Genomic DNA, 26429 nt, shown 5'->3' on the forward strand with positions numbered 1-26429 from the left:
AACTGCCCCTTGACACTAGAGGAGGCTGTGGGAAACAAGGGCTCCCAAGGACCCTGCCCAGCCTACTGGTAGACAGTATTTGGTCTGAGGGTCATGTGAGCAGAGTTGGGGTTACCCAGCTGTCTGCTCACAGCAGTCTGTGCAAATTCAAAGAAATAGAATATGAGTTCACAGAACTTAACTTGAAGAACTGGAAAAGCAGCTCTCTGCTTGAGCTTATGGGGAAGTGAAAGCTGAAATGTGATGAGAAGGCTTGCAAAGGTCCCTACTTACTACCCTCAAATCTTTCCTTCTTCCTTCTATTTTCAGTGAGGCCAATAAACAGATCTTTCTCCATTGCTATGTCATCTGTGTTTATTTGCTTGGGGCTCCTCAGGCAGCACTCTGGCCCTGAAAATATTTAATGAAATATTAACTACCTCAGCCTCACAGCACCCTCTAACCACTGTGCACTAATGGAAAAGCTAGAAGCACAGTTTGTGTATTAAGGTCAGTAATGCCTTTCTTAACCTTCCTCTGTCTGGTAAGTCTGAAGGAAGCAGATGTTTCTGTAATGATATGACTTATCTTTAGAGCCACAATCCCAAGGCCTGAGGTCCTTCCTGTGGCCGTGATCTTGAGAATGTTCTCTTTACTGATGTTCCTGTGTGCTCCTGGTGTGTTGTAGACAGTGACTCACTTTCAAGTCAGACATCCTATGAACAGAAGAAATCATTTCATTTCAGTCAGCATTTTTGAGGACCAGTGTGGGTTCCACTATTTCCATTATTTCCCCATCTATTTGCCATGAAGTAATGGGACTGGATGCCATGATCTTAGTTTTCTGAATGTTCAGATTTAAGCCAACTTTTTCACTCTTCTCTTTCACTTTTATCAAGAGGCTTTTTAGTTCTTTGCTTTCTGCCATAGTGTGGTGTCATCTGCATATCTGAGGTTATTGATATTTCTCCCAGCAATCTTGATTTCAGCTTGTGCTTCATCCAGCCCAGCATTTCTCATGACATACTCTGCATATAAGTTTAACAAGCAGGGTGACAATACAACCTTGATGTATATTCAGAAAACTAAGATCGTGGCATCCAGTCTGACCGCTTCATGGAAATAGATGGGGAAATAATGGAAACAGTGACAGACTTTATTTTGGAATGCTCCAAAATCACTGCAAATGGTAACTGTAGCCATGAAATTAAAAGATGCTTGCTACTTGGAAGAAAAGCTATGACAAACCTAGACAGCATATTAAAAAGCAGAGGCATTACTTATGCCAACAAAGGCTCTAGTGGCTCTAGTCAAAGCTATGGTTTTTCCAGTAGTCGTGTATGGATGTGAGAGTTGGACTATAAAGAAAGCTGAGGGCCAAAGAATTGATGCTTTTGAACTGTGGTCTTGGAGAGGACTCTTGAGAGTCTCTTGGACTGCAAGGAGAGCAAACCAGTCCAATCCTAAAGGAAATCGGCCCTGAATATTCATTGGACGGACTGATGCTGAAGCTGAAACTCCAATACTTTGGCCACCTGATGCAAAAAACTGACTCTTAGGAAAAGACCCTGATGCTGGGAAAGATTGAAGGCAGGAAGAGAAGGGAACGACAGAGGATGAGATGGTTGAATGGCATCACCGACTTAAGGGACATGAGTTTGAGCAGGCTCCAGGAATTGGTGATGGACAGGGAAGCCTGTCATGTTGCAGTCCATGGGGTTGCAAAGAGTTGAACATGACTGAGTGACTGAACTGAACTGATGGGTCCCGCAGGTGTTTTGGAGGGATTACACAGGAGATAAAGACCAGACTAAGCAAGAATGAGGCCACACTTATACCTCACAAAGAACTGCGAGTGCCTGCATGCGAAGTCCCTTCAGTCGTATCCGTCTCTTTGCAACCCTGTGGACTGTAGCCCACCAGGCTCCTCTGTCCATGGGATTCTCCAGGCAAGAATACTGGAGTGGGTTGCCATGCCCTCCTCCAGGGGATCTTCCCAACTCAGGGATCAAAACTGCGTCTCTTACGTCTCCTGCATTGGCAGGTGTGTTCTTTACCACTAGCACCACCCAAAGTACTGTATACAAAGGCAAAAAGGTGGGGCTGAGGGGCTGTGATCTGGTAGAAAGATGCCTGAGGAATGTGCCTTGAGGTGGTGTTTTCATAGCACAAAAGATTTGAGAAAGATTGAAAGAATGGGGGGCTGATGGAGATTATGGGGAAGAATGGATAAAGCATCCCATCATAGTCTTGTCTCTCCTACTAACTGTCCAAGTCTCAGATGTCCTGGTTTTTATATAAATGTCAAAAAAGAAGGAAACTAACAAAGAGCCAAGCAATGAGCCAATTGTCCGCAAATATAATTTCATGTACTCCTCACAGACTATGAAGAAACATAAGTTCTTTCTGAGAGCTCTCTCCTGTCACATGAATGGCCAGACATCCCCCAGGGACTGGAAAGTTGTGACCTAATTGCTGAGCAGGAGGCAGAAAGAATTACTAAGCACCAGGAACAGAGCCTGCTCAGAGCCTGAGGAAGGGGGCATCCAAGGGTGGGGCCCTGGCACACTCTTCTACCTTCACAGGCTGTTTGTGCTTAAGTTCCATCTTGCTCCTGCCATGGGCCCAGGCCAAGCTGCTGTAGCAGATCCTGACTCTTCCTGACCAGGTAGTCTCCTAGCCACAACCTGCCCCATTTTCCTTCTCCAGGGGATCTTCCTGACCCAGGGATCAAACCAGGGTCTCCTGCATTTCGGAAAGATTCTTTACAGTCTCAGCCACCAGGAAAGCCCCTACACTCTGCCCCAGCTCCCACAAAACCTGTTCCCTCCCCACTGGTGTCTTCCACCTCTGGCTTGATTTATTGTTCAGGCAGACTCTCTCCTCATCAGACCCAGGGTAAGGTTGTCTTTGTCCATTAGCATAAAACTCTTAAAATTACCTCTAACCTGTGGCGGATAGAACTCACAGTCATAAACATAAGCACTATCTTGGAATTTTTCAGAATGACTTCCTGAATGAAGAATTCAACAATAATTATCTAAACAGATAGGCTTATTTGAGTCCCGTTAACTGTTCTTTAGATATTAATACAACTTTAGGTCTACAGCACTTCCTCCTGCCTCGGGGCTTTTTAAAAATATGTCCTCCTTTCTTCTACAGAAAGTTTTTTCCCTTCACAGGCCCCCTATACTTGGTGTATCAAGCAGAGTCCCAGCAGGAGAGAGAGGGCACTGTCAAAGGGGTGATTAGAGAGACTCTAATGAAAAGGACATTTGTGGGCAGGTGTTAAGAATGGAATTGTGTCCCTTAAGAAAAACATGTTCAAGTCCTAACCCCCAATAGGTTAGTAAGTGACCTTATATGGAAATAGCATCTTTGCAATTGATGCAATTAGTTAAGATGGGGTCAGACTGGAGTAGGGTAGGCCTCTAATCCAACATGACTGATGAATTTGTAAGAAAGCCCTGTAAAGACACAGACGCTAAGCAAACACCACATGACAGCAAAGGCCAGCCAAGCCGAAGAACAGCCAGGACTGCCAGCAAACCACCAGCCTCTAGGAAGAGGCAAGGAAGGATCCTGCTAAAGGTTTCAGAGTGGGTATGGCCCTGCTGACACCTTGATTTCAGACTTCTAGCCCCCAGAACTGTGAGACAATAAACCTGTTGTTTTAAGCCATCCAGTTTGTGGCACTTGGTTAAGGCAGCCATAAAAAATGAATACTGCTGGGTTATGGGAAACCCAGAAAAAGATAGTGAAACATCTGGGTTTGGCGACAGAAAAACAGCTGCCAACCTAGGCCTGAAGTATGAAGCACAAGAGCCTTTACCAAAACCTGCAGCCTCCGGTGAAGGAAAGCAGAGACTAGCAAGGCACAGCCAACAGGAAGTAGCCTGGAGTGAAAACACACCACCTCATCCTTCTCCTTCTCTCCAGTCTCCTGATGGTGCCTCCCATTGGCCAAAATGAACAAGATGTCAGCAAACAAGGGAACCAGGTGGATGTTGTCCATGGAGGTCAGCCTCCTAGAGCAGTGGTCCCCAAACTTTTTTGTACCAGGGTCCAGTTTTGTGGAAGACAATTTTTCCATGGACCCGCAGGTGGGACATGGTATCAGGATGATTCAAGGGCATTATATTTATTGTGCCCTTTATTTCTAATCTCGTGCTGCAGCTGATCTGACAGGAGGTACTGGTCTGCAGCCTAGAGGTTGGGGCCCCCTGTCCTAGGGGAGGAAATAGAGTGATCTGGAAGGACAAACAGACACTATCCAGCACTCGGGTAACTTCTGCTTTTGAGTCTCAACTGCAAAGTCACTTCTTCAGAAAAGCCTTCCCTGACCTCCTGACCAGATCCTGGCCCCTGTAACATGCTCTCAAAACCCTGCGTCTGCAAGGTCTTTGTCAGTCTGCAGCACTGGAGAAATTCATTATGCAAATCAGCAAGCAGTGACTGGCACTTATGCTAGAAACTAAACTCCGTGAGAGAAGAGACCATATCTGTCGTTCATCATTGAATCCTCAAGGTCCGGTGCATAGTAAAAATGACTAGATTTATAGGATGTGCCAAGAGCCAAGCAACCTGATATAAAAAGATCAGGTAAGTAAGCCCAGAAAGTTGCCCTTGGCAACAAACTGTACAGAACACGTACACATCCTATGGGTATAGATATTGCAGTTTGTAGTGTCAGAGAACGTGACCACCTTGAATACTTGCTCATGGTCCTCTAGAAATGCTGGGTGAGATGGGCTGTTGGATAAATGAGATGACAAGAGGAAGAAAAGCAACTACCATGAGGTCAAGCAAACCTTGAGCTTGCTTTCAGCTGAATCCTCAGCCCAGTCTTGTCCCAGTCACACTGGGGGGAACAAGAAAGCTCAGGTGGGTCTCTGCTCCACCTGTGTGGCGACTTAGGTCCTGCACCCATCCTCAGATATTGGATACCTCTTTGTAGACCAAGTGATCCTCTTCCCGGCTTCAGCTGCGCTTTCTAGTTTCCATTACTAATTTACCTGTTTAATTTCAATATCTCATAGATTATTAACCCTGAAACCCAATGTGCAGGTCCCAAGCATTCAAATGCACTTCTCTTCTGAAGTACATCTAAATTTAGCTGTCATAAACTGGGAGGTAGTGGTGGTTTCTACGTTTTTTACATTGGATTGCTCTTTTATACTTGGATGAGTCAGTCACCCTTATCCAACTTTGCCTGGAGGGAGTTGGCAGTAAACACAACAACCATTACAACACCCACAGTCCTTGTGAACACACTATCAACCTCCTTATTTGCTGGTTCTTATGATTATGGCTGTAAATGTCAATAATTCTTCTTGCAATTAACTTTTAGCAGCACCACAGAGCACACAACATACACCTCTAACATGAAAATGGAGCAACAATATCAAATTTAACTTCTAGGGTGGGCAGCATTGACGGGCATTGTCATCTCATTAACAGGCAGCAGGCTCCACATGCCTTCTGTGATTGGCAAAATCTCTCTTCTGTAACAGAACAGCTGCCAGGGGCTGGTTTCCTCAGACAGAGACGTGTCACAGAGAAGGTGTTGGCTCAGAGGAGGGACCAGGCAAGGACCAGTCGGGAGGCAGAGCTGTCCCCAAGCGAGCCATGCAGAGGGTCTGCTCCTTCATCCACCTCACCCTCTTCTGGGCAGGTAAGTCAGATCCTGGAAACTTAACTGAGCATCAAGGCTGCCAGGGCCAGGCCCTCGAGCATAGCACCCCTTATTCAATGATCTTAGCCCCAGTCTTCACTGAGCCTATCTTGTGTCTTTTCTCTAGGAGTCATGTCAGCTGTCGTGTTGTTGCCTCAAGACCAAGAAAAGACTGTGCCTGTGGGGAAATCTGTCACCCTCAGTTGCTCCATGAAAGGAGACTCCATCAGTAAACACTATATTTTCTGGTACAGGAAGACCCCGGGTAACACAATGACTTTCATATACCGAGAAGGGGGTACATATGGCCCTGGGTTTGAGGACAACTTCCGAGGTAAAATTGATGATTTAACCAACCAGGCTATGCTGGAGGTCCTGAAGGCATCAAAGAGAGATGAAGGATTTTACTACTGTGCCAGTGTTACCACCCTGCTGCAGGTTCACTTCTAAGCAACTCAACAAACACAGAGATCTAAGTGGAATAGCATTTTCAACAAGATCATGACTTTCTCTTGAAGAAATAGTTTAACAAATGGAGGCCAGAGAAGGCTGATGTCCATGCCTTTCCTTCAGGTTCAGTGGCTCATATCCTGCCCACAAGCTCCCGTGGTGCTTAGATAGGCAATCCCTAGTGAGGTGTGGCCCAGTGTGGGGCAGTAGAGAAGAGACAGAACAAGAGTCAGAAATTGTAGCATTTACTGTACACCCCTAACAGTGTTCTTGGAGCTTCATAAAAGATTTGGCTATACAGCCTGAAGTACTTAGGATATGATGTAAAGAGAAACTTCTCAGAATATGAGTATGGCAAGCTCTAGTTTCTCCCCAACCACATACACCAGGAATCTAGCTGATCTCGATGAGCAGGGCTGGGAAGGTGGAAAGACTCCTTCATTCCTTTGTCATCAATGAGACACACGGCCTGTCATCATCCCAACATGGAGGGTAAGAGCGGATCTCTAGTTTTCTGTACCATTTTGGACTTTTGCTCTCCTTTCCATCTCTGCCTGCTTACTTCTATATGTTTTAGAAACAAAACATTGAACAATTTTTTTCCACTGGCATTTCTTTATCATTCTTTGAGTAGCTCAATTTAAATTCCACTTTTATCTTAAACAGTGTACTTTTCAAGATTTAGATGACTGACAGACTGTTCTGAGACTGAACTTGTGGCCTTCCTTCTGGCCTTGTCTAGAAAATCTACCATTCATGTTATTGACAACCTTATTGGAATTTTGGTGGTGACAGGTATCCTCAGTAACTAGATTATAGTGGTGGTCTCATGGGTGTATGAGTACATCTGAATTCATCAACTTGTGCATTGTAAATATATGCAGTTTATTACACATCAAGAGTACCTTGATGGAGTTATAAAAATATTTTTTTAATTTAAAACAAGAATTCTTAAAGCCTCAGTGGGCTACTTCAAGCAATGCCTAAGGAAAACTTTCTACATTTAACCCTTCTACTCAGAGGTCTTGCCATCCATAGAACATAGAGGCTGACAAATGTTTGCCAGGCAGGCATACAATCGGTTCCAGTGATGGATCTTCAGTTTTCCAAGGGTCCTCCCAATCATTCCATCTCCCGTGATTCTGCCTGACCTCATATATATACATATATATATAGGCAGCACTAGTGGTAAAGAACCTGCCTGCCAAAGCAGGAAACATAAGTGACATGGGTTCGATCCCCGGGTCGGGACGATCCCCTAGAGGAGGACATGGCAATAGACTCCAGTATTCTTGCCTGGAGAATCCCGTGGACAGAGGAGCCGTGGGATTGCAAAGAGTCAGACACAACTGCGTGACTGAGCACACACACGCACACGCACACACACACATATATATAATATACGTACATATATAGGGATGAAATTTGGAAGCTAGTTATGTAGATATTGTCAAAGTTTTGGAGTGATGGTTTTATAAGACCTGCAAGATGTATTCCTATCAAGAGACTCAGTAGGTCCTTCTTAAAGAGACTGGAAGAATATGTTTGATGAGAAGGAGGAAAGAAAATATTTGTACAAATTTGTAGAACTGTGAATTCTCTGTGATAATGATTAATATTATTGTGTGCTTACTATACTGTTCTGAACACTTTACATGAGTTATATAAGTTAATTCTCTCAACAATTCTATGATGCATTTTCTATTATCATCCCCATTTTACAAATGAGGACACTAAGGCACAGTAAAGCTAAAACGCTTGCCAAGATACTCCTGCCAGTAAGGAAGGGTGACAGATTTCAGACTCTGGAGCTGGAGGACACAGTATGTGATTCAGGAGGTTGGGAGGAGGTAGTCCATGGAGGAGGCCGTCCCCAGGATGTGTCAGAAATAAGGAACAACAGGACTGTGCCCTTGCTACCAGACCTGTTCAAACCAATGCTTCATGATCATCTGTCAAGAAACTAGGACAACACAGCAGGGGTCCCAGATGACTTCTCAATTTCTTCTAGCTCCGAGGTTTTGTGATCCTGACACAAGCTTCACTGTCTTCTAAAATCATCTGTACCTCTTCATCTTTGAAACCGAATAAGAAAAGTCACATTTTCAGAAATTATGAGTCCATCTTCACAGTGTTATAAAAAAACAAATAATAGGAAGTAAATTGCATTGCACATGAGTAGTTATTCCATAAATTTACTTAACATAAGAAAAAAGGCTTCCCTGGTGACTCAGACAGTAAAGACTCTGCCTGCAATGCGGGAGACCTGGATTCAATCCCTGGGTCAGGAAGATCCCCTGGAGAGGAATGGCAACCCACTCCAGTATTCTTGCCTGGATAATTCCATGGACAGAGGAGCCTGGTGGGATATAGTCCATGGGGTCACAAAGAGTTGGACACGACTGAGCCATTCACATAAGAAAGGCCCAACAATAAAGTGGAATAACTGAGAAGAAATAAACTAAATTATGGAGTGCCAAGATGCAACCACTTTCAAGTGTGAACTCACTTAATCCTTATATCAGCCCCACAGGTCTTTATTGTCAGCTCCGTGTCACAGATGGAGATACTGATCCTCAGAGAGACTGGGTAGCTTACCTAAGTTTCCAGAAGCAGAGCAGGGACCTGCGTCCTAGTAAAGGCAAGTGGCCCAGGCACTGGCCTAGGAGCCATGGGCTACACTAAAGAAATCCATCACCTATAATACAATCTGAATTAGAGAACAACTGGGAACAAGTATGTGAAGTCTAGTCATCTGTGTGATGCAGAGGTTGTCCTTGACTCCTTGGCCAGTCCTGGGGAGAGGGCATGGAACTGGCCTCCTGCTCCTTCCTCCTCCTGACTCCTTCCTCCTCCACTTTTCCCTCCCTTGCTTGAAAACATCAGTTGCAATTTCAGCTTCCAGGTTGTTCTCAGGAAATGCCTCACTCCCATGACTGAAACAGGACAGCTGCTACCCAGCCCCCTCCCACTTTCACTCCTGAGCCCACCCCTTGGTCAACAGCTTGTTTCCCAGGCCACAGCATGGAAAACAGACCCACATATTCCTCCTTTCTGATGCCTAGCAGCGGCAATGTCTTATAGAATTCCCTGAGAACTGAGCGCCGAAGAATTGATGCTTTTGAACTGTGGTCTTGGAGAAGACTCTTGAGAGTCCTTTGAACTGCAAGAAGATCAAGCCAGTCAATCCTATAGGAAATCAGTCCTGAATATTCATTGGAAGGACTGATGCTGAAGCTGAAAGTCCAATACTTTGGCCACCTGATGCGAAGAGGTGACTCTTAGGAAAAGACCCTGATGCTGGGAAAGATTGAGGGCAGGAGAAAAAGGGGACGACAGAGGATGATATGGTTGGATGGCATCACCGACATTATGGACATGAGTTTGAGCAAGCTCCAGGAGTTGGTGATGGACAGGGAAGCCTGGCGTGGTGCTTCCATGGGGTCCATGGGGTCACAAAGAGTCAGACACGACTGAGCGGCTGAACTGAACTGAGAGTCCCTCGGGTGCTGATGCATTCACTGCCTTCTCCCTCCTTCAAAGAGACTGCCTGATGTGGCAGCTATAGGAGTCTGGGGCGGGTGTGATGAGAGCTGGAGAAAGTCTGTGGGTCCCTGGCAGATCGATAGACTTGTTAACTTTACCATCCATGTACATCTGCACCCTGAGACAGAGTGTCCGAGTTCGTCTCTTCCATTTTCACTGACTTATTGTCACTTACATAGAAGCAGCAAAAGGGCTCAAGATCTATCATCCACAATTCCCTGCATTTAAAATGAGCAAACTGACACCAGAAAGTGCTGCTGTAAATTAAGGTGAGGGAGTCACTGTGCAAAGAAGAGAACTGAGTTCAAACCAAACTTCGCTCTAGGCAGGGTCTTAGCCCCCTGCAGCACCTCAGACAGAAAAGTGCTGACTAATAAACTCTCCATATCAACAAGGTGAAGAAACACTGGAATTGAGGCTGCTTTCCTACTTCTCAATTCAACATCTTACCTCCAAATATAAATTGAAATCATGGGGTTATAACACCTCTAATATTTTGGGGTCAGAGTGCTTTATTCTTCCTCCAGCAAATACCGTCTCTCCTCTCTGCCTGACTTTTCTCCATAGCATTCATTACTATTTGATGAGCTGTATATTTTACTTGCTTATTTATTTGTTGTTTAGCTCTCCGCTGGAACACAGGGATTTTGCCTGTTTTGCTTACTGTGTTACCTCTAGCACTTGGAATAAATCTGGCACAAAATGGGCACGCAGTACATGTGTTGAATGAATGAGTGAGTGAAATGTGCAATGAAGGAGCAGTGTGTACCCTGCGCTGTGCTGCATGCTGGGAATGCAATAGTGCACAAGACCGGTGATAACTTTGCCCTCAGAAATGCTTTATCCAACCCTCATCTATCTGCTAACAAGATTTTCTAAAGAGTAGATAATAGAGCACTCTAGAACACCAAATAACTGACTCTTGGAGAGCAGAAATCAATGCTCCTACATTCCTTGGACATCCCACCATGATCGGAATAAAATGGGAGGGTGAGGACAGGGAATGGCAGGCTTTCTCCTTTCACCATATTTCCTCTCCTTTTAATCCTAAGGCCCCAAGCCCCAAGTCTTGAACTGTTGGGGAGAAGCTTGAACATTTCTACCCTATTTCCCAGAGAAATTTTGCAAACATTCTCTCTAAACAGACTGCTGGGGCATACCATCTCTGAACCAAGAGACACTGGAAAGAACAACTCCTAACTCCCTCTTCCGCTACGACCACTGCCATCAAATGATTTTGGAATTCTTCAGGAGTGCAGAATCCTCAGGGTCTTGTGTTTTTAGCAACTCACTCATGAACAGACACTTACACTGTGAGTGGTAACAGTGCACGACTGTGTAAATCGAACGCAGGAGGAACTCTCTGAAGGCACAAAGCCTGGATGCTTGAGGCCCCCTGGCACAGCTGGCCTGGAGCAATGCTCCACCCCGCATGCAGGCTCCATAGGAAGAGAACCTGCTAAAGGAAGTCAAGCCACCATGTGATAGCTCCTATTCATTTAAATAGGGCGGGCTCTCCAACTCTGTTTAAATAAGAAATCTAGAGACTTCCCCAGTAGCCCAGTGTTTAAGAACCCATCTTACATCGCAGAGGACACAGTTTCGATCCCTGGTCAGAGAACTAAGATCCCACATGGGCAACTAAACCCAGGTGCCACAGCTAGAGAGAGTCTGTGCACCACAAACCTGGTGCAGCCAAATAAATAAATAATGCAAAAAAAAAAAAAAAAGAAAACCAGTCCCTGTAAGCTTTCCATTGCCTGCATACATGTGAGAGAATAGGGAAGCTTTAATGATCATTTTCTGGCTTAAGGACAAAGCCCCAGGAGAATTTATAACTTTCAGAAAAAGAACTGTCAGTATAAATACATTACTAGGATAGCAAATTATTAATAAAGGAAATCAATCCAAAGTGTAGACTTTTGGAGATTAAAGCTATTTTCATAAAATATAACAACATTATTTATTCAACAAATATTTATTAAGTAGCTACTATATGCTAGGTACTTTTCTAGACACACTGGGAATACAGAAGGTCAGGAGTTTATTTTAGTGAAAATAAATACAAAATAAGTAAAATATGTGTTAGATTGTGATGATTGCCATGGAGAAGACTTGCAGGGAGGAGAGAGAGTAGGAAATCAGGGGTCTGATGGAGGCAAATTTTTTAAATCAGCTGGTCAAGAAAGGCTACAAGGAGAAGCTTACATTTCAGCAAAGGTCTGGGATGAGCAGTAAGATATATTTAGAGTCTGGGTGTTTTCCAGAATTTTCTGTTAGAAATAACATTTTAATGGCCAGTTTTATGATGCATAATAGTACCAGTTTTTCTGTAACTTGGAGAAATAGGCAACAGTTTTTTTTTCTTCTTCTTCTTCTCTTGCTGCAAGCTCTGTCACCAAGCATTCAGGCTTCCATTTTTTAAAACCAATGTGATGTAGTTCCATGAATTAGTACCAGTGGGGAGGAAGCTGTGCTGAAAGGTCAAAACATAGAACATGAAAAGTAAGATGGTAGAATTGCATTATTGACAAATGGAATCTGGGGCAGGTAATATTTTTTCCTCTCCTTAAGTGACCTAGGAAATGGAGAAATTGACTTTCTCTCCAGCCCACAGCCAGCTGGTAGGAAAGCCAAAAGATAGCACGGCTTCCAATCCCTGGTCATGAACACCTCTCACCACTCCCTGACCTGGTTGCCACAGGAAAGCACCGTGTCACCCCCATATTTTCAGCCCACATCCCTGCTTTGCTATTCTCCACTCTGGTCAGCTGGAAAATCTCCTCCTAGCCAAGTTGAGCTGGAAGAATAAGATGTCTCATGGGTGTTGTGAGAGTCCAGAGCTCCAAAGAACTCCAGAGTGTCCACTACACTTCCACCCTTGCTTTCTACCCCTTTCTAAAGAGACTCTGTGAAACCTCAAATGCTCTCCTAGGCATTTTCCATCCCTCTGGGAGCTTAGCTCCATTCCAAGTTCATAACAGGTGTTCAGTATAAAGACGAAAGGCTGGTCTCCCACTCTGTCTTCTCAGCCTTAGTAAACCCCACTCATCAGGGACCCTTCTCCTCACTCCCTGACCTTTGTCCCCACGGCAGTGCCTCTGAACTTGTCTACTGAGGAATGGGTGGATCAATGGCCTGAGCCTGCCTTCCATTCAGAGACAAAAATTTTCCCTTCTTTCTTTTTCAAAACAAATGCAAGTCCACCATATGACAATGCTGTTAAGAAAAAGAAAGCTAATGAGGTGCTAGAAGATTATAAGAATGGCAGTATTATTATACTCAGCACTGATCAGCTCTTCCCACAGGTCACTGGCCTGACAGGTTTCTGAATTAGCCTGAGTAAGTCTTGGAGAAATTAAGCAGCATTGAATTGAAGCCTGTGAAGAGTTATAATGGAAAAGAAACCCACCAGACTGGGATGTGTGTTCAAAGTCTACTTTTGCCCTGTGAGAACCTACACCCCTCCCCAGGCTCATGCACAAGGCAAGGAAGCCAGAAATGAGACAACCTAAGGTCCCGTCCTCTTCTCACCATCTGTGATGCTGTGATCAGTCATCCTATAAGCCAATAAAAAGAGAAAACATTTCCTATGAGCCAAGAAGAGAAAACATTCTGAAATTTCAGCAAGAAGAAGTTAAAAATGAAAAATCTCCTTAAAATGAAAATCATCAATAGTTGTAAAGGGGTACTAATAACAATGTTCATTGATGGCCTACAATCATGGAGTACTTTTCTATGAGGAAGTAGATGAAAACACGGAAGCAAGGCCAGGGTAAGGCATTGCCCAAGGTCATACTGCTGGTAAGTGGCTGAGCTTGGACACAAGCCCAGGCAGCTGGCCTCCAAAGATATTGTGCCATGCAACCCAAGAGGCTGCATTTTCTGGAGCTTATTAAACCTTTTAAATCATGTCTATGGGCAAAAGTGTGGGTCCAATCCCTTCCCAAAGTTGTTTCTGACTGTATTAGGCTATATTCTATAAAAGGAAGCTGTGCAAGGAGGGAAAAACTATTTCCTTTGGGTTCCCCCTGATACTATCCTTACATTTTGCAACCGAGAAGACTGATAGCCTCAGTGGTATGTTTGAGGGCACTTTTCCACCCTCAGTTTCCAGCATGTGGTATCTATTTGGACTGACCCTCTTTGTGCTATTCCTCTATGATAATGCATGAATCATCCTTTTGAAGAGAGTATCATGTTTATCTCTCACAATTCTTATCAGGGTTTCCTCTTTTCCAGAGGTCCAGTCACTGAATCATCTGCGGGGACCATAAGAAGCACTGGGAACTCCCTAAGGACCATCTGCAATGCCTCTGGGTTTAACTTTCCAGTAGGTCACTCACAGTAGTTCACTCTTCTGGGTGAACTACTACCTTCAAGTTCTAGAAAGACCACATGAATTTTCTTTCTAAAATTAATCCCTTCGGACTGAGGTTAAGCATTTCAAATTTTCCGTGGAGGGAAGATTTATTCTCACTATGAATAACATCAACAATCACTTATATTTACAAACAAACAGACTGAAACCAGAGGCTGAGTATTCTTGTGCTTTCACCACTACGAACCACAGAGAAACTGAAGGGGGTTGAAATCTCCCTAGTAAGCAGAATAAAAAGGAGAATCTGCATGTAAGATCAGTGATCTTTCTCCAGCTGGATATCGCTGTCCCAGACCTACACCTCCATCTGTTATTTTCATCTGAAATGGTTTCGTTGCTTTGCTATTTTGAACTTTCCCAATCTTTTCATCTTCCAACTTACTGCATCCAGAGGTGCCTGGGCCAAAGGGTGAGAAGAGATGTAATGGTACCCTAAGGAACCAGCCTTGAATGACCCTTTCAGAAGTCCTGCTGACCAGAAGGCTTGTTCTGAATGCTGACAGGTGGTCAGAAAGTTAAACGCATATCTGCCTCTCACGTGAAGCTGACCATGCGTCATGGCTGCTTTTATTAGCCCTTGAATTCTAGAACATTGGAGGAAAGAGACAGAAAGAGCAAAACATAATTATACCAAAGGGAAAGAAAGATGAGAGTGGGATTTTCTGAGTTTCAGATAAACACGTTCTATAATCCTTCCCACATTTCAGATCTGTGAAAACATCCTTATCATGTTAACAGAAAGTTTCCTGACACAGTTTAAGTAGGCGTATTTTCCTCTCTTAAATAGGTGGCAATATAGTGCAGATAACAAAAGTGATTATACAAGAATAAATATGCTTATCATTCACAAAAATATTAAAATGTGTTGAACTTAAAAGCAATCACCTGAAAATGGTCCCTCATGTTGGTAAGGTCTTTTTACCTATCTTGATATGAACAAGTTTAAATATTTGGTCTAAAAAATTTAGTCTATAAGCTGCATATGTGTTTTTATACATGAGTTCTTTGAATTGTAAAAAGAGCATGGGTGGTAGAATCAGACAAAAGTAAGAAAGAATCATAGCTCCTCATTTACTGTGGGACCTTGAACAAGGTTGCCCAACTTCTTAAACCTCTATTTCCTCACAGATAAAACAGATTAATAATACCTATTTCACAGAGTTATTACAAAGATTAAATAAAATAATTGCTAGAAGTCATCTGGCACTCCTGGGTGATTAGCACTTCAAATGTGCTCAATAATGCTAATATTCTATACCCTTGGCTCTTATTCTCTCTCTTTTTTTTTTTAATGTGGACCATTTTTAAAGTTTTTGTTGAATTTGTTACAATAGTGCTTCTGTTTTATGTTTTGGTTTTTTGGTCACAAGTCACGTGAGATCTTAGCTCCCTGACCCGGGATTGAATCCACATCCCCTGCATTGAAGGGCAAGGTCTTAACCACTGAACCACCAGGGAAGTCCCAATACCCTCAGCTCTTAATGGTCTGAAGGAGGGTGGTTTTTACGCAGAAGAGAGAATAAAGATCTAAAATGGGAAGGAACATTGGTAATAACCAGTAAGACTTTTTCAAACCAATAAGTCCAACCAAATGTGCTGCCAGCATATTTTTCATAAAAATATCTCATCAGGAATGTTCTTTCCACACAACCTCTCTAAGTTTCTGCCATGCACTGATGATAGTGAAAGTCTCAAAGACAAGTCCAGTACCGAAGGAGCTAGGTCCCCAATAACATACTGTGTCTTCATTGCCCTCTGTCTGTACCAGATGAAGGTGGTCCAGGCCAGTCCCAGGTTTAGCAAAAGTAACAAGGAGAATGAATTTTTCATGTCAAACTCTTCCAATAGACATGGTTTAGATGTCTAGGACAATAGCTGGACCACGGAGTCTCAATTTTCAGAAAGCTCAGCCTTTCGAAGGATCAGCTTCGAGGATATTCTCCTGCAGGGCCTTCCCAGTCTTAGGATATTTAATTAATGTACCTTATTAAGAATGCAGAGATCTTTTTTCATCCTTATAAAGGAACCTATTAAGTTTAGTTACTAGCCTGTGAGGGGTGACATTTATCCATCCTCATGTTACTCATGCCTTCTACCTAGGCTTAGTTCACCATAGAACTTGGCCAAGAAACTCAAGTTCCCCTAAATAAATCCCAAAGGTAAATATCCTCATTTCAGTACTTTGGCTTTGTCCATTAAAAAAAAAAAAAAAAACTATAGAGACCTTATGCAGGCGAATTAGGAAGAAAAGTCAGGGAATCAGAGCTACTATTTTGCCAGAAATGCTTTTTCTGTTGGTAGAAGACAGTGAAGGGTATTATCTGTGCCAAATCCCATGAGGGAAAGAAGCTGAGATCTGAGGAAACTTCCACCTGCTAAGAGGAACTGGCAGCCTGTTGACAAAAGTGTGGGGGAGGGGGAGTCAGAACTTCACTTCTTATTCTGTGACTTTACATGAGTCACTCAAACCCTTTGAGCCTCAGATTGTCATCTGTACAATAGGTTACATTAGCTGATCGCCACGCTTCCTTAGGGCTTCTCTGGTGGCTCAGAGGTAAAGAATCCACCTGTCAGTGCGGGAGACTCGAGTTCAATCCCTACGTTGGGAAAATTCCCTGGAGAAGAAATAGCTACCCACTCCAGTATTCTTGCCTGGAGAATTCCATGGACAGAGGAGCCTGGCAAGCTGCAGTATAAAGGGTCACAAAGAGTCAGACACGACTTAGCGACCAAACAACAACATGCCTGCTTCAGCACTAACAAGCTGTGGGTCTCTGTCCAACAAGAAAGAGAAGGAAGCAGCTGTGGGACAAAGGGGATCACATTTCATAGATTCCCAAGATTGTGATGCCCAGATTCCTGCCTGGCTGATTCCTTTATGTGACTCAATAAGGGTAAAATCAGAAAAAGAACTAAACAAAATACACTCATGGTTAATCAAAGGGGATTGAAAGTCAGTGCTAACCTCAGACCTACCTTACTTTGCCTCCAGCTCAGCTCCCTTGGGACACTCCTCCTCTTTAACGCCTCATCGGGATTTTTCAAAAACTGTGATCACTCAAGGTTGACGCTTTTAATCTCCCATGTATAAAAGGATATGCAAATAGAGTTCAGTTTCCTGTTGGGTCTCTGCCAAGGTCTTAGCCTGGCAGTTCTGGGAAAAGATCCAAAGACCTCATGTTTCTTGGCTGTTAACATTCTCCCATCTGCTCAAATCAGCAGCCTGGGCTTTGGGCTGTGGCTTGTCTGTAGTCTTACACTCCCCTAGGTTTTAAGAATGGTTAAGAATGGTTCTGCAAGAAAGTAACTTGTCCCTCAAGAAACCAGACAAGAGAATTGTCTGGTTATATTGGGGGCCAGTAAGAAAAAGATCAGTAAGAAAAAGGCTATAAATTATAGCTTCAGAATCCAATCTTATAAACTACTTCAGGTACTGATATTAATTAGACTTAGGTAATGCTTGTAAATTAGTCATCTGTGTCAGTACAGGGTGTCCTACATCGTACACACACAAGGTGGGAAAAGTAATATTCTCAGATGCAATAACAGCCCTGAACATCATTCGGAAACAAAAGACCTGAAAAACGCAAGATATTCCAATGTGTTTCTGAGCCAGAAGCCCGGCCAAACAGCAGAATCAGGGATCAGACCAGTTGTCCCCTGTGTCTCCCTACTGAACTCACACAAAAGAGCAGCTGCCATTTTTATTCCACATGAGGCATCCAGATCCAAGTTCACTGAACTGTTGTTATCAATATTCTGATGGAAAATAGCAAGTTCCAAACTATATTAAATCTGACCATTCAATAAGTTTGGAATTTCCTCTTTTTCTACAAATGTTCTGGCTTATTTTTATTTTCTAGTATTTCTTTTCTGAAGCCAACAGCCAAAGGGCTTTCCTATGCTTTCTTTGTATTTCCATTATAAGGTCAACGTAAAAGTGAAATTTTTAAAACTTTGTCACACACCTCTATGGCGGGACTTCCTCTTCCATTCCTCTGTTATCCCAGGAACCTTCCAGGAGCAAGTAGCTCAAGCTTGGAAATCTCTGCACGAATAGTCACCATAAACATGCCCTCCATGTCGTTTGTTCATGGTCAATTTCTCGCAGTGTCTTCCGTGGAATTTACTTCTCAATATCTTTCTCTAGTCTTGATCATTGGGCTTCCACTTTGTAAATTCAAACTTTCCTCTTTGAAATCCTCCCAGTCTCCTTCATCCTGAGCTTTACACCTTCCAACAATGACAGTTCCCAGATCGTTTACATCTCAACAGGGAAGTGATGCAACATGGTCCCTTCCTACTCTGTGTTTTTGCATCTCAATCCTACCCCTAGCCCTCCAAGTCTAGACAGCACCACCTTGCGCCATTCATGGGCATTTTCTCAGAGATCTGTTTCCAGAGCAGCATTTTGCATGTTCTGTAGGGAGAAGATGTGTGAAGGATATCTTTTGGGGAACAAGCTTGAATTCCACTGATACTGTGACTATTAAAGAAATGGTCTGATTCAGAAAGTTTGGAAGTTTCTATCTAAATCCAGGTCCAGCTACTTCATCACTGTAACTTGCTATTGGAAGAAGGATGTGAAGTGAGTGAAAGTCGCTCAGTTGGTCTGACTCTTTGGGATCCCATGGACTGTCCATGGAATTCTCTGGGCCAGGACACTGGAGTGGGTAACCTTTCCCTTCTCCAGGGGATCTTCCCAACCCAGGGATAGAACCCAGGTCTCCCTCATTGCAGGTGGATTCTTTACCAGCTGAGCCACAAGGGAAGCCCAAGGAAAGCCCAAGGAAGCCCAAGGGAAGCCACAAAGGAAGCCCAAGGGAAGAAGGATGGGCTCTACACATATCACTGTTTTAAAGTTGCAGTGCTGAATCTTAAATTCTACCTGAGGTTTGGGTTATGAAACTCTAGGACAAAGGTTGGGATGTACCAGTTCTGTGGACTATGATGGGAGCTGTCCAGATTATACACCTTCCATGGGAGAAAGAGTTGTCACCTTCGAAACTCCAACTCTCTGGTCTACTTGTGTTCTCTGATACCACACCTCATTCTACCATGCATTTATGGCAGATCTGGCCTACACAAAAATAACCTGGACCAAATCAACACAGTCTTTGTTAGTCTTCAGACTCAAAGTAAAAGAAGTGAAACTGACTCCAGAGTAAAATCTTCCCATCTCTTCAGTACAGACTCTAAGGGCTACATATAAAGCAAGTCTCCAACTGCCTTGTTTTTACATTTGGATATATTTCTCCCACTTCCTGTACATAGTTTCTGCATGCACAGAATTCTATGATGAAAACTGAGACTCCATCCAACATACACTAATTAACTCAACTATCAGTCCAGATTGAGTGTATGGAGAGAGGACAATTTTGCACCAAGATTTACTAATCTCTAGTTTCAGGAGAAAATCCTCTCTAACAGAAGTTTTGCCACAAGGGATTAGGATGGTTCTGCCATTGCCTTTCGGCTTCCACACCCCAAGCCATCTGGTCTCCACCACATCTGAAGGAGGATCTCCCTATTCAGCATAGTTGACGCCATCACACTGATCCCAGAAGTCACAGCTGACTATACAGCTTGGCCAATAAACCAGGGAAAGCCTATGTTCTAAGAGAGAGGTGGAAAGTGGTGGGATGGATGGGAACTGGGTGCTGGGAAACTGCTCAAGTCCACTGCTGACTCAAGCTTCTCACCACCTGCCTATTACAACAGATGTGACTTCCTTATGAGGCACCAGAGACCCAGAATATCCACATCCTGTGGTTCTTGTACCCCTTGACACCCCACATTTGAGTTCCTTTCCTATTCAGAGAAGAAAAGCTGCTGGCTTTCAGCCAGTTCACAACAGATGTGGGGCACAACCACCAACTACCCAGGAAGCATCCCCCAGGGCAGGGCATGAGAATCTGCTTCTCAGAAATTCCCATACTTCTGATCCCATCTGACACCTGCCCAAAGAGAGCACCTGGGAGACTCGCTCCTTTGCATCTTCAAGGATTTAATGCTTCCTGTTGGGAATTAAGAAACCTGAGTGACAGCTAAGTTTAAGAGGCTGTAAGTTGAGGGAATTATTGGAAAACAGGTATCACAACTTTACATGTACTTTAGGCATGCCTGCAAATCTATATAAGACTTGGACAGAATGCCTTCCTAAATCACTGACCTTGTCCAGCTCACTCTCTGAATCAAAGTGGTGATCACACACAGGACAGACTTTCAAAGCCGTGAGCGGCGGGACCTTCCGTTTCTCCACATGTAGGACAATGGGGCTAGGGATTCTGCTCACGGGAAAGTTATTGCTATCTGTGCCAGGCTTTGCAAGGATGCCCTTGTACTTCAACTATCTGTCAGAGATTGTATTTTGACTTTTCCTAAGTCTGTATATTTCTTTTGCTACCTTTGTGACCCAAGAAAATAGTCCCTTCTGTCCACTGCCCACTTGGTAAAACTAAGGAAAGTAGGAAGCATGGGTACAAAGTACAAGGGAAGACACAAAGGCATTAGCACCAGGGAAAACACTGAGTAGATGTAGAGTGTTTATCACTAGAATTGATTGTAACCCAATACTTCCTAGAAAATAATAACATCAGTATTAGGATGTGTATTTTCTTAACATCTCTGAAAGATAATATGTGCTTTCAAGGAGTACACAATCCTTGAATCTTGCAGACTTCACCAAAAGAAGTGCTTAGCCGTAGCTGGAATGATCCAAAGTCTCGGCAGTAGCTAAGGAAGGCTGCCAGGACTTTGCAAACTGTAAAGTAGGTCATCTATGGCTCCTTGTCCACATCTTGCTGGGCCCTTTCCTTGGATCCTCCTCACTATCTCATCCCTCATATGCTTTTATTCTGTTCCCATCAAAACCTGGTACCAAAAAATGACCTGAAATCAGGTCATAGTTATTTAGTGGACAATGGAAATTGATAGAGGCTTTAGGTTTTCTAAGCCTGGGGTGACAGGAAGGGAATATTGTATTTAATAGAGACAATAGCCATGAGCTAAGACTAAAGCAACCTTGGCAGAATTTTCAAAGCTTTAGGACCCTGCCTCAAATGAAAGATAGAAGTACGTTCTCCCTTTGCTTGGAGGCTCAGTGTGGATCAGACAAGAAGGAGAGTCTGGTGTCTCCCAAAGTGGGTAGTTTTTTCCCTGTGTCTAGTAAAATAGAGAACATTAACCTGTCTGCAGCAGAGGGAGGAACTGGGACCAAAAAGGGAAAAATGAAGATGATGGATAGATGGAGATAGAAATTTCCAGATATAGATCTAAATGTAGATATAGATATGAAAAAAAGATTCCAATTCAGTACCAGGAGTTTGTTTTCACAGTTGACAGCCATTTGACAGTGAAACAAGTATACTTGTGAGAGAGTAAGTGCAGGTGGATGAATACACTAGAAAGTTTGTCCTCATTGTTGAGTGCTAAAGCTCAATGATCTGAGTTCTTTTCCTCCGGAGAATTCATTATAGAATCTATGTTGAAAGACAATCAGGACTGTCACCAAAAAGGAAAGACAGTTGCTCTTTTGGTATATCCTTTCCCACTTTCTTTCTCAATGTATAAATTATTACACACTGTATATGTAATTATATCCCATATACATATTTGTATCTATTTCAACATTATGAAGGTTTCTTGATAGCTCAGTAGGTAAATAATCCGCCTGCAATGCAGGAGACCCCAGTTCAATTCCTGGGTCGGAAGATCTGCTGGAGAAGGTATAGGCTACGCACTCCAGTATTCTTAGGCTTTCCTTGTGGCTCAGCTGATAAAGAATCTGCCTGCAATGCAAGAGACCTGGATTCAATCCCTGAGTTGGGAAGATCCCCTGGAGAAGGGAAAGGCTACCCATTCCAGTATTCTGGCCTGGAGAATTCCAGGGACTGTATAGTCCATGGGGTCATAAAGAGTCAGACATGACTGAGCAACTTTCACAACATTATGAAATCAATTCTCTACTTTATTAGGTACTTTTTATTAACAGTATTTGTACTAAGCTGCATTAATATTGTATCCAAGAATAAGGTATGGTATAATCAGTCCTGTTATGATGGAGAATTTAGGTAGCTTCTACATTTCTCCTATTATAAAAATTGCTGTGATGAACATATCTGTATATAACTTTTCATTATTTAAAATTATCCTATGTGTATGTGAGCAAAATTTCATATATATATATGAAGTTTATATATATGTAAGTCACACTTTCTCTCAATTAAAGGATTCAAAATAAAAGTTATTAGCCAACTTGATTATATAAACTCTAAGAAGGATAGATAAATTGTCAAATGTTTCTTTATATCTTTAATGTATTATTTTGTTACACATGCATATTTAAAATCACATTTCATATAAAATAGCATCAATATATTAATTTTGATATACTTGTTTTTGCTTGTTCTCATGGTTCACAGAATTTTTTTCAATTCCTCTCAATCATCTCAAATTAAAGTATTTATCACTAGTAGAGCTGCATTTTTAAATATTCAAACATTTTTTGAGAGCATATCAAACTCTCTTGTATATAAATTGATTGAATTATAGCACATTAGGAATCCATATATGAAGCTAAAATATTTTGAACCACAATGTCTATTCACAAAACATTTGGACTGTTCATTGCCATTTCTCCTATAAGTGAATATTCATAATTTCCACAAAAAATTACTTGAAAAGATTTGTTTAAGCAATTTGAATACTTGTAATTTGAAAGCCTTACTCCCAAGAATAGTTACTAAGAATAGTGACTAAGTGGTTGTTAAACTTATTAGTCATCTTTTTCACTAAGCTCATCAGCTGCTTCCAGCATCTATGAACTAGCATTCATTAACATCATTAGAGATAGATGCATCTTCACTAAGCTATACTTAACTGTGCAAAATCAAAGAATTACACAAAAGTATTGTAATGTTGTTTTCTGTTCTTTTGTAAGAAATCAAATATAAGGGGGCTGTCTCTTCTCTGAGGATTAAAAGCTTCACTTCATATTCAAACACATATCATGTTTTCTCACTGTAAATTCCCCCAAATGGAAATATTTGCTCAAGCAAGAAAGAATATTTTCATCCTCTTGATATTACCTAATTGGCTTGCAATAAAAATAAAGCAATATATATTGCTACCAATATCTTGCCAGTATTGGAAACGTCACATTTTCTAACAAAAGTATTACTTAAACATCTGCCCCAAAACTAGTTTATTGTTTCTTTATTTACATTTTTTATTGCTAGAGGACTAAAACACTTTTCTAAGTGACTGATTTAACCAGTGAGTAAGTTTTTTTCATTTATTCTTTGCCCATTTATCTTTTAAGATCTTACTGATTTGTGTAATTGTAATAATGTTGTGCCTCTGAGTTCCACTGCCTTTAACCACAACAACAGCACTGGCAAGACGAGATATCTGAGACATTCTAGATGGCAGAGGAGGGCGGTGATGGCAAAGTGCCAAGGAAGAAAAAAAAGCAGAAGAGGAAGGTTATTGTACTACTGTGTTTCACTGTGACAGCGTACCACAGAGGTTTAAGTGTATTAAGCCTTTGTTCAAAATCCCAGCTATGATCTACTGTGTATGTCTCAGCATTGGGAGGAGTCCTCTGAGTCTCATGGGGAAATAATGTATGAGTTTGCTGCCCACTTGCCCCCTGATTCCTTTCTTTAGGAATTTATTCTATATTATCTTTCGCTATGAGGCTTCCCAGGTGGCTCAGTGGTAAAGAAACTGCCTGCCAATGCAGAAGATGCAGGTTCAATCCCTGGGTAGGGAAGATCCCCTGGAGTAGGAATGGGCAACCTGCTCTAGTATTCTTGCCTGGAAAATTCCACAGACCGAGGAGTCCGGTGGGCTACAGTCCACGGGGTCACAAAGAGTCGGACACAACTGAGTACACACATACACATGCAACTACTACAAAAGTTTCAGATATGAAGGACTACCATGAAGTAATCAGTTATAAGTAATCCCACCACATTTTAACAACATTTATGAAATACAATATTGGCAAATTAAAAGAAAATATCATAGAAGAAGTAGATGAAACTAACAATGGGAAGCCCATGTACTGGGTCACACGTTCATATGTGAGAGGGTAAGAAGTTGAACTCACTTCTGTCTAATGTAAATAATTATTGCTGTGTGGCAGCCTGGATGGAAGCGTAGCTTGGGAGAGAGTGGACACGTGCATAGGTATGGCTGAGTCTCTTTGCTGCTCACCTGAAACTATCACAACATTGTTAACCAGCTAGGTGCTGTGCTTCGTCACTCGGTCCTATTCGACTCTTTGCAACCCCATGGACTGCAGCCCGCCAGGCTTCTCTGTCCATGGGGATTCTCCAGGCAAGAATACTGGAGTGGGTTGCCATGCCCTCCTTCAGGGGATCTTCCCAACCCAGGGATCAAACCCAGGTCTCCTGCATTGCAGGCAGATTCTTTACTGTCTGAGCCACCAAGAAAGCCCAAGAATACTAGAGTGGGTAGGCTATCGCTTCTCCAGGGGAACTTCCCGACCCAGGAATCAAACCCGGGTCTCCTGCACTGCAAGCAGATTCTTAATCAGCTGAGCTATGCAGGAAGTCCCTAATCAGCTATACCCCAATACAAAATGAAAAGTTTTGAAAAATAAATAATTACTCCTTCAAATAACTCAATGTCTGATACAAAACAAGTGCTTGGAAAGTGCTTGTTATCAACTGAATTCCATCATATACAGACCATTTTTTAAAATACTGTATTTATAAATCCCATACCTACAAGCATATCCATAAGGTGAAATTCTGACACCAAATCCCCAAATACTAACAGTTCATATCTTGTTCTTATAAAAAAAAAAAAAAAAAGAAAATGTCAAATGAGAGAGTAGAAATGGCAAGAGGGCCATTACTAGGTAGCACTGGACAAATGACCCAGTGATGTCATGAAAAGAACAGAGGTAAAGAAACTTTATAAAAGATAGGTTTTTCTCACCTCACTTTACTCTAGTGATGGATTTTAGCCTCATCAAGTCATTACAAGTAAAGCCTGAGTTATCACAAAGTAAGTAAATAGGTGGTGACAAGGAAATATTTGTTGGGTAGAGTTAGCTGGGAAGAGCTCCTGGAGATGACATTGAGCAGATTCTTGAAGATTCACAAGACCTACCCCGACTGGGAATGTTATTGCAGAGTCAGAAGTCTTCTCTCTGACCAAATGCCACTAAGCTCTCTCCTCATCCCAGAGCAAAGGCACCACCAGTCCCCACCCACTTATACTACATGTTCAAAAGATATTTCCTAGGAACTCAGAAAAATGTCTGTTCAATCAGAGGATCAGAGTGTGAATCCCACATGTCTGAGAGCTGACCAGTCCTGGATTCCCCTTCACTCTTTTTCTGATCTTGCATGTGTTTGATCCTAGAGCACACGGATCATCCTTTCATCTTGGGATTACAATCACCAGTTAGCACATCAGTTACAATTGCTCTTTTCAAGTCCACAAGAGAAAAAGCAACCCACACAGGAAGAAAACTGTACCTAGGCTTCTACCCAGATTGCCCAAAATAGCTGGGATTATGGCTTAAAGCAGAAGTTCCTAACCTCCAGGCTACAGAGCAGTACCAGTACGAGGCCTGTTAGACACTGGGCCACACAGCAGAAGGTGAGAAGCAGGTGAGTGAGTGAAGCTTCATCTGTATTTACAGCTGCTCCCCAGCACTTGCATTCCTGACTGAACTTTGCCTCCTGTCAGCTCAGCCATGGCATAATAAATGTAATGCCTTTGAATCATCCTGAAACCACCCTCCAACCCACTCCTGGCCTGTGGGAAAACTGTCTTCCATGAAACTGGTCCCTGGGACCAAAAATTTGGGGACCACCGGCTTAAAAGGGTAGAAGACATCAGTTCAATAAAATAAAATCAGGAAAAAAAAAATTTAAAAAAAATAAATAAAATCAGGAGAGCCCATTTCAAGGAGTATAAACAATTCACAAATACAACACTTTTAATGAAATTCTCACTTTTAGAGCAGAAACGGAGCATGTCTTCCCCTGGTTATATATTTTTAAAAGAGCAGATTCTTAAAAAAAAAAAAAAAGAGCAGATTCTTTTAGCAGTTAATTTTTCATCACCTAGTGATGAGCTTACAGCATTCATTTCTGGTATAGCAGACTGAGGGCTTCCCATGTGGCCCTAGAGATAAAGAACTCACCTGCCAATGCAGGTAGACATGAGATATTTGGGTTCAATCTCTGGGTCGGGAAGATGCCCTGGAGGAGGAAATGGCAACCCACTCCAGTATTCTTAGCTGGAAAATCCCATGGACAGAGGAGGTTGGCGGGCTACAGTCCATAGGGTCGCATAGAGTCGGACGCGACTGAAATGACTTAGCTCACAAGCACGCAATAGCAGACTGGAGGC

General features: G+C 42.6%; 1 long non-coding RNA gene and 3 gene segments (V, D, J or C); 3 read left to right on the forward strand and 1 right to left on the reverse strand.

The window, feature by feature from the left end:
• Positions 1-26429, forward strand: part of LOC122704603 — a 331762-nt gene that overhangs the window by 123597 nt on the left and 181736 nt on the right.
• Positions 1-26429, forward strand: part of LOC122704602 — a 180795-nt gene that overhangs the window by 58727 nt on the left and 95639 nt on the right. Inside the window, 1 exon segment of the C gene segment in view lies at positions 19378-19389. Within this exon segment, the coding sequence occupies positions 19378-19389 (12 nt within the window).
• On the forward strand, positions 5412-6300 carry LOC122704642. The segment is given in 2 exon segments: positions 5412-5653; positions 5781-6300. Coding segments are annotated over 2 exon segments (369 nt in total).
• Positions 11612-17132, reverse strand: LOC122704659. The gene is made up of 3 exons (XR_006343903.1): positions 17007-17132; positions 14413-14614; positions 11612-12125 (listed from the first exon to the last, which is right to left on the reverse strand). It is a non-coding gene; the product is annotated as an uncharacterized LOC122704659 (long non-coding RNA).

This window comes from Cervus elaphus, chromosome 12 (assembly GCF_910594005.1).
Source record: "Cervus elaphus chromosome 12, mCerEla1.1, whole genome shotgun sequence".
Taxonomy (NCBI): domain Eukaryota; kingdom Metazoa; phylum Chordata; class Mammalia; order Artiodactyla; family Cervidae; genus Cervus; species Cervus elaphus.